General features: G+C 42.5%; 1 protein-coding gene across 1 annotated transcript in view; it reads left to right on the forward strand.

Annotated features, from left to right (window-relative positions):
- Positions 1–9,032, forward strand: part of ABCA4 (ATP binding cassette subfamily A member 4) — a 134,402-nt gene extending 125,370 nt beyond the window's left edge. The window contains exons 49-51 of the mRNA XM_026497583.4: positions 1,129–1,378; positions 2,695–2,781; positions 8,272–9,032. Of these exons, the coding sequence (XP_026353368.1) occupies positions 1,129–1,378; positions 2,695–2,781; positions 8,272–8,277 (343 nt within the window). The 3' untranslated portion in view covers positions 8,278–9,032. The remainder of the gene's footprint in view (positions 1–1,128; positions 1,379–2,694; positions 2,782–8,271) is intronic.
- The last annotated feature ends 391 nt before the right edge of the window (positions 9,033–9,423 follow it).

A 9,423-nucleotide genomic window follows, 5' to 3' on the forward strand; every position in this document is an offset into this window, starting at 1 on the left:
CAATCAGTTAAAATAAGGTTATGATAATCATGCCATGCTTCCTTGCATTCTGATATGTTTTATAAACTAGGAAGGGTGGATTCGTAGTTATTAATCATTTATTTAACAAACACTTTTTAAGAGCCCAGAACATAAAAGTCACTGCACTAGTTGGTAAAAGGAACAGTACATAACCTACCTTATCTAGGCTGAAATGCTTAGTCTTGTACCCATGGGACTGTTGCACAGGACACATCATCCTTCATATGCATCAGGGCAGATAAGTGATTGAGAGGAAGGTCTAGTAGATTAGCTGCATTTGGGTATTGGACCTGTGATTTCTTGAGCAATTACAGCTTGGATACTGCACAAATATCTAGGGGGGATGTCAGCTCAGCCTATGAGGTCACCAGAGCCATGTCATAGCTTCCTGGGTCCAACAGCAGGAGACATGGATGGATTACCCACTGCTTTCCCTCTCATCAGTATCCTCATGGTAGAGCAGATGAGAAGGGAATGTCTGCCATGTGGAGGGACAGTCAGTTTTCCAGAGCTGAAGGGAAAGGTATTTTATTGTAGAGGGGATCAACCCTTGGTCATAGAAGGAGCATTGAAGTAAATTATAAATGACACGGAAGGGGAGGGGTTAAGAGTCCTGACCCTAGCAGTTCCCATTTGTTCTGGAAGTTTCCACAAGGAAGTGCTACCTCCCCGTCTTAGTGGCCTCTTGGAGATCTCTTTGAAGGAGGAGGCAGCCTTTCCGTTACTGAGTAAACACTAGTTCCAGAGGCCTTCATGGGCAGGTTGTGTTCTCCACAACCGGCTAAAACCACCTTTGACTTCAGCAGGTAGATGGGAGGGAAAGGAGCAGGGAGCATCCAGTGTACCAGGAGTTGGACCCAGGAAGCTGTGACACAGGTCTGGTGACTCACTTCACCACATAGACATTTAGACCTCTCAAAACTAATATCAGACTGTTTTTTCCAGGAACTGTCACGCATTTTTTCCTACTAGTTTTAAACATGCACACAGGTCTATAGTATGGGCCTTTCATCCCCATTATTTTTGGTGAATTTATTCCTTATTTCAGAATTGCCTTAGACCTAGCCCCTAACAGGCCCATGCTGTGCCACCCTGCATATCACCTAGGTTTGGAGATGGCTACATTGTCACGATGAAAATCAGATCCCCAAAGGAAGACTTGCTTCCCGACCTGAATCCAGTGGAGCAGTTCTTCCAGGGCAACTTCCCGGGCAGCGTGCAGAGGGAGAGACACTACAACATGCTCCAGTTCCAGGTCCCCTCCTCCTCCCTGGCCCGCATCTTCCGGCTGCTCATCGCCCACAAGGACAGCCTGCTCATCGAGGAGTACTCCGTCACACAGACCACGCTGGACCAGGCAGGTTGCCTGCTGGGCCCCATGTGCACAGACTGGGCTGGAAGCCACTTGAGAGGGGGCGTGGCACCCCTGATTTGTAACACTCTGGTTCCTCTGTCCATTAGGGCAAAGCTTGGTAGATTCGACATTGTTTTCTAACGATATTTTAGCCATCAGCAAATTTTATTGACTTTACATCATCCTTCCCCTCAATGCTATGACCTTATTTCATCCTTCCTGGTTGGTGGTTGAAAATTTTTTTCTTTTCTTTTCAAATCAATGTTATTGATGCTTAATTTACATACAATCAAATTCACCCATTCAAAGTTTTCAATTCGGGGATTTTTGATTAGCCTGCATGCCATGAATTAGGGTTTTTAATGTGATCACTTTTATTACAGCAAAGTATATATAACATAATTTTTCTTAAGTGTACAATTCAATGGCATTAAGTACAGTTACATTATTGTGAAATAGATCACCACCCTCCATCTCCAGAAATTTTTCATCTTCCCAAACTGAAACTGTATATCCATTAGACAAGAATACCCCATTAACCTCTTCCCCCAGCCACCGGTAACTACTGTTCTACTTTCTATTGACTACTCCACATATTTTATGTAAGTGGAATCATATAGCGTTTGTCCTTTTGTGTCTAGCTTTATTTCACTTAACATCATGTCCTCCAGTTCATTCACGTAGCATGTGTCAGAATCTCCTTCTTTTAAAGGCTGAGTCATATTCCATTTTATGTATATACCATGTTTGTTTATCCATTCATCCATTTGGACATTTGAGTTGTTTCTGGGGGTCACTGTTGTTGCCATTTGTTTGTTTTAAATAAACATCCTTAAGACTGTTTAATAAGGCAGTGGAAATAGGCAAGTTGCCATATACCCTTTGAGGAGCTGGCCCACCAGCCCCTCCTTGCCAGCAGATGAAGGCAGGAGCAGGAGTCATAGCCATACTGCACATTGAATAAAGAACAGAGAAAGAGGAGATCGGACTCCTGCTTTTGTTTTTGTATTTTGTTTTTAGTTTCTTTAGAGGTTTAGGAGGATGCTGCTAGCTGAGAATCTACCCAGAGTCTTTTGAATCCTCCCATGGGAATTCCTTTGGCTCAGCTCAGAATTCTAAGAAACGAGCCTGTCCTGGGCCCTGATGGCTAGGCTTTGTGGGGGGTCACCCTCCCCTCCTGCAGGACACAGCTGCTCTAGCGGTGCATTAACTGTAATACATTAACTATGGAAGAGACACAGAACGTTGGGTGGGTGGATGGGTAGAGGAAACCATTTTTATGGAAACATTTACCTACTCTCTCCTACTCTTGTCTCCAGGTATTTGTGAATTTTGCTAAACAGCAGACTGAAATTCATGACCTTCCTTTGCACCCTCGAGCCGCTGGAGCCAGCCAGCAACCCAAGGTACTCCTGCCCCTCTTTCATAGTCCACTGTTTGAGGCAGATCCTCAGCTCAGGGACTGGTCCACTGGGCCTGAGGGGCCCCAAGGCCCAGATATGCCTCCCAGAGAGAGTCCCCTCCCCGTACCACATCCCTACCACATCCCTGCCACTCCCCACCAGCTCTGTGCTGAGGGACTGTGGGTTGTGGAGGTTCCTTTTATAATCAGGAAGTCATCTGGATGGTGTGGGAGAGCATTTTTGAAAAGAACTTCCCCACATGTTTTTGCTTATAGTGAAAAGACTTTTTAGAAATATGAAGTTTTAGAAATATGAAGCAGGGAAAATAGTATTAAAATGTTCGTGTTGTTGGGATACTTGACATTTATGTTTTTGGTCATATGTTTGAGTTTCAAAGGAAGGAAATTACCTAGGACTCCATTTCAATGGTGGACATATTTGGTTAGAGCAAAGAAGAGGTCTTGTTGTTCTGCATAAAAATATCAAGGGGCGCCCGGCTGGCTCAGTTGGTGGAGCATGCTACTCTTGATCGTGGGGCTGTGAGTTCAAGCCCTACATTGGGTATAGAGATTACTTAAAAAATTAATTAATTAAAAAAAATGTCAAGAGGTGGAAGAAGAAGCAATAGAAAGTGTGAATCCTGGCCAGTGATAACTCTTGGGTTAGGTGCTTCCAGGATCCTCCCCTGGCAGGGTGCTCCATGTAAGGAGCACGTCTACCCCATCCCAGTTCCCCAGACAGAAAGAGAGCACTAGAGAAAGTACTGGAGGATGTGCTGGTATCCAAGTGCCTTGCCTTAAGCCTGGGAATTTTTTTTAAAAAATTTTTATGTAGGCTCCGTGCCCAATGTGGGGCTTGAATTCAGACCCTGAGATTGAGAGTCTCGTGCTCCACTGACTGAGCCAGCCAGGTGCCCCAAGCCTGGGATTTTAAAGGGACAAATTAATTCAGCCATTCTGTCCAAACTTACCTGGAGAATAAAATGAAAGCATTTCTCTAATAAGCAAAGGTGTGAAACATCTTATTTCCCATAAAATTCTCATTCCTCCCACCAGTTTTTTTCTCAGTTTCAGTGTTTCACCCCATTTTATTTTTTAAATAAGTTTGAAAGCTCTTAAGTATTTGACTTATGTTTTTTTATCCAATCAAGGAACACTTATGGGCTTGTTTGCTGTCTTCTTAAAGTTATATACCCTTACTTCTGAACTAACTCTCTAGGAAGTTTTAAGTGATCTCTTATCTACATGTGGTATTATTAAATCACCCAATTTCACATTTATAGATTTCTTAACCAAAGAATTCATAGGCAAGTTTTCAATTTTAACATGTAGAGCTATACGTGCCATATGGCTATTTGTTCCAAAATAAAGTTATAATAATGGACGCCACTCCTGGATTCTACGTTACATCAGTGATATATAGTAATATATGCTTTATTCATACTCAAGAGTGGATACTTCCATTTTTCTAGTAAGTGTGGAAAAGATTAAAATAATCAATTTGGAATAATGGAATTCAAATTCTATTTTTGAAACTTAAAGACAACACTGGAACTTAGCCAAAAGTGGTAGATAATATGGTTGTTAATAGAATTTATCAAAAGGTAGATAAAGTAAGCATCCTGAAGCTATCTACTTCTGAAAACAATAACAGGCAGACTTTTGGCAGGTGCTAATTTGTCTTACTATGTCGATTCAAGTTTTATTAAAATTCTGTTGTCTCTTCAAGGATGAGCATCAGTGGTATATAGAATAGTGAAGCCTTATTCAGGGTGCTGTTTACTCATGAATCACAGCACACACTAGCAGCACTGCTTTGACAACGCAGAACCTAAAGCATCTTTTCCAAATATCTTAGCCAACGGTACCTTTGTCTATATTTCTCTGTATATGGAAGTTGACACTTGTCTTGTGTATTGCTCCTTAGTATAATCACGTCTGAAAACTTTTCAATGAACTCTGCTATTTTAAATATGTTCCTTTATAGCTGAACCTCCCACCAGTTTCTTTTTTTCTTTTTTTAAGATTTTTATTTATTTATTTGACAGAGAGACAGCCAGCGAGAGAGGGAACACAAGCAGGGGGAGTGGGAGAGGAAGAAGCAGGCTCCCAGCAGAGGAGCCTGATGTGGGGCTCGATCCCAGAACGCCGGGATCACGCCCTGAGCCAAAGGCAGACGCTTAACGACTGCGCCACCCAGGCGCCCCCTCCCACCAGTTTCTTAATTGCAAAAAAACCCACAAATCTTACCACTGGTTGAAATACTCCTTTTCAAGGCCATGTTTGCAATGAATTTTTCCTCTTCCTCTTGACTAGTAGAGACCTAACAGCTACTTGGCAAGTTTAACCTTGCCCTCCATCTCCCTAGAGGACCCTGAGGCACCAGTCCCGGGAATGGTAGTTCTGCTAAGATTTCCTAGCCACTCCTCCTCATTTACAAATCTTATACTTGGTGTTTACACCTGTAGAAAATTATTCTTTGAAAGCCGCTTGCAGTTATGAGCCCCTTTTATAACTCATTGGGTAGCAAAAGTGTTTCCTAGAACTACCAACGGTCTCTGCACCCCAGCCTAGTATATTCTCTCTCAAAGGGCTAAACCCAGGTCATCTCTAGGCCAGGTAAGGGGCAGTGATGGTCTATAACCTGCAGCATTTAATTCCAAATTTTCCCCCTTACTGGATGTGACCATTTTTCTATTTTGTTTGTCACCTTTTAGTATACAAATATTATAATAGAAAACCTCCTTCAACACATTTATCAAATTGGTATGCTTTTATAATAAATTTGTGGTTCAAACCCTGACTTAATGACATACTACCTTTACAAAGTTTTGCAAAAGATCTTTTGTATAATGTTTTATTTAAATAAATGTCATGAAACAAATAGTAATTACATTCTTGTTTACATTAGGCCACTTTCAAATAATTTCCTTTAATGTCTCTTACAAACAAGAAAAAGGTGATTTCTCTCAATAAGTTCTAGAAAACATTCACAACTTGCTTCCAAATGCATGTGACAGCACAGCATGAGGAAGCCCAGCAGGCTGGTGGCTTCCCAACCCCACTTGTGAGTAAGGACCACCACCAGCATTTCATTATCTAGACAGCAGAGTGTCTGATTATCAAGAATCCTTTGAATTCTTAAAGGACTCAGTACTGGGAAATATCTTTTGGGATAAGGTTTGTGGAATGTCACAATCTGTTTTATGGAAACAAGTGAGGGTTAAGGTTTCAATACATAACTAGGTGATAGATGATCAGTCAACTTAGAAACGTCCTAAAGGGGCTTATAAATTCGCAACCATCACATGTGTTTTCCAGAAGCAGGAACAACTCAGATCAGTTTCTGACCCTTAGTCTTTTTTTTTTTTTTTGTCTGCAATTTTTTTTTGAAGTGTTGTTGACATACAATATTATATTAGTTTCAAGTGTATGACATAAATTGTTGTGAAAATGTAGTGATTTGGCAATTGCATACATTACCAAATGCTCACCTTAGTCACCATACAACACTGTTAAATATTACTGACTATATTCCCTATGCTATACTTTTCATCCCTATGACTTATTTATTTTACAACTGGAAGTTTGTATCTCTTTATCTCCTTTGCCCATTTCACCCATCCTCCCAACACTCCCCTCTGGCAACCACCAGTTTATTCTCTGAATTTATGAGTCTGTTTCTGGTGTGTTTATTTGTTTTGATTTTTAGATTCTGTGTATAAATGAAATCACATGGTATTTGTCTTTCTGTCTGACTTATTTCACTTAGCATAATACTGTGTAGGTCCATCCATGTCATGAATAGCAGAATTTCATTCTTTTATGGCTCAATAATATTGCATTGTATATATGTGTCACATCTTTTTTTTTTTTAGTTTTTTTTTTTTAGTATAGTTGACACACAATGTTACCTTAGTTTCAGGTGTACAATAATAATGATTCAGCTTCTTTATACTTTATGCTGTGCTCACCACAATATACCATACCTTTATCCATTCATCATCTATCAGTGGGTACTTGGGTTGCTTCCATATCTTGGCTGTTGTAAATACACTGCAGTAAACATAGAGATGCATGTATCCCTTTGAATTAGTGTTTTTGTTTTCTTTGGGTAAATACCCAGAAGTAGAATTATTGGATCAAATGGTATTTCTGTTTTCCACAGTGTTTTCCAGAGTGGCTGTACCAATTTATATTCCCTCCAACAGTGCATGAGGGTTCCATTTTCTCCACATCCTCATCAACACATATTGTTTCTTGTCTTTTTGATACTAGCCATTTTGACTAGTGTGAGGTGATATCTCATTGTGGGTTCAATTTGCATTTTCGTCATGAATAGTGATGTTGAGCATCTTTTCATGTGTCTCCTGGCCATTTCTTTGGAAAAATGTCTATTCAGGTACTCTGCCCATTTTTTATTTATTTTAATTAATTTTTTTTAAAGTAGACTCCATGTCCGGTGTGGAGCCCAACGTGGTGCTTAATCTCACGGCACTGATTTCAAGACCTGAGCTGAGACCAAGAGTTGAATGCTCAACGAACTGAGCCACCCAGGGGCCCCCTTCTGCCCATTTTTTAATTGGATTTTTTGGGTTTTTTGGTGTTGAGTCTGATCCTTATTCATTGTTAAAGAGTTTCCATGTATAATTTATATCCTTACCAGTTAGTTTCTGAAGGACCTGCAGGCTTGCCTGGGATCTTTGCCCTACCTCAAAGCATGTTCTTAGCCCTTAATACTAGATTAATCATCTTCTCAAGAGCATTTGTGGTTTTTAAGCTAGATAATTGATAAACCACATTTTGTCTAGATTTGGGCAGGCCTACATCTCACCCCCTCCTTGCTGACATTCCTCTCACTCCCCACAACTGGTATAGGAATTCAGCCTGTACCTTCTAAGTGGAGACCATGTCTCTCCAGTTAGAAAGGTGCCCATTTCTTCAGGAGCTGGACGTAATGCCTGAGCTTTGATCTGGAGCCTGCTGTCCTAAACCCTAGCTCCAATTTCTCCCACCCTTCCATCCGCCCAACTCAGATTTTCCTGCTTCCCAGGAGCCACCTCTGTAGGAACTATACAAAGGGAATTCTGCACCTCATGAATGACCCAAATTATGACTTCTTGGCTTTTGAGACAGGAAGAGCATGGTTGCATTTTTAGGCTAAAAAGCAAACCAGAAGATACCATGACAGCCTTTGGAAATTGCACAGAGGGTGTAGATTCCCTCGAAGAGGTGAGCATGTGCACCCAGATGGCGTGGGTTTTTATAAAGTCTACACCATAGAGCCAGAAAGACCTGAGGGGCCACCTGCCTTTTCACAGACAAGGAAGCAAGCATAGCCCATGACCTTGTTGACCGACAGAACCACAGGATCATCTGCAGAACTTCCTCCAGCAATTGATTGACAGCTGTTTAACTTTTAAAACTTAAAAGCTGCTGTGCCATCTCTTCACAAAACCAAGATGACAAGAGTCCGTCTGCTCTACTTCCACAGGTCTGATCTCCACACTACCCGATCGCTGTAGCCGGCAAGAATCTCTGGGCAGCTGGAAGTGCGGGAGTCTCTGCCATCCGGTCAGCCGATGGGACTGGCTTGGCTGCAGAAACGAACCCGCGCAGGCTGCACTCCGCGCCAGAGAGAACCCGCAGCTCCCTCGCTCACCTGGAGCACCTGAGGGTGAAAGCAACCCGGCCAAACAAATGCAAAACCCTCCTCATCCAGCCCTCCCGCTAGTAGCACCGACTCCACCTCACGCTCATTTTCAATGGATCTGCTGTCGTGTGTGTGTGTGTGTGTGTGTGTGTGTGTGTGTGTGTGTGTGTGTGTGTTATTTTTAAGGAGAAAATAAAGTACAAATGTACTTGTCACAGACCGTTTGAATTCACTCATGTCCCTGGTGGGCCCCATCTGGTGTTTAGACATCCTCTGTGCCTGTGTAGCCTCCTGGTGTGAACTTCTGGGAGCGTCACTGCCACAGAAGTGCTAGTCATGGCAAGATTCTGCACCGCAGGGTGAACGTGAATGGACTGGTCTTGATGTCCCATGTCAAGTCTGTTTTGGGGGCGCCTGGGTGGCTCAGTCGTTAAGCGTCTGCCTTTGGCTCAGGGCGTGATCCCAGAGTCCTGGGATCGAGCCCCATATTAGGCTCCTCCGCCGGGAGCCTGCTTCTTCCTCTCCCACTCCCCCTGCTTGTGTTCCCTCTCTCGCTGGCTGCCTCTCTCTCTGTCAAATAAATAAAATCTTTAAAAAAAAAAGTCTGCTTTGTAGGGTTTGAAGAAAACTCCCAACTGGCAATGCACGTAAACTTTATCCATTGTCAGGGGGTATTACTGAAGCTAGGCTTCATGTCTGTTTGCCCCGCTTATGTGAGTGCCTACCTCATAGGCGTAATTAGGACAGGAGACAAAGAGGTAAGGACAAGTGAGAGTGGGACGGGAGATCCAGCATGTCTCTCTAACTGTTTAGAGATGTCATGTAGTGCTGTGCCATTTCCACGGTGCCAACGTGCACATCTTCAGGGATGTTAGGGGGTAGTGGCTCACAGGACATCTAACGGTTTGCAGAAAAGCTCACAAAGAATCAGAACATAAGTGTTTTAAACCAAACCATTTTGGGGGCGCCTGTGTGGGGGGTGGGGAGCATAAG

This window comes from Ursus arctos, unplaced genomic scaffold (genome assembly GCF_023065955.2).
Source record: "Ursus arctos isolate Adak ecotype North America unplaced genomic scaffold, UrsArc2.0 scaffold_12, whole genome shotgun sequence".
NCBI lineage: Eukaryota > Metazoa > Chordata > Mammalia > Carnivora > Ursidae > Ursus > Ursus arctos.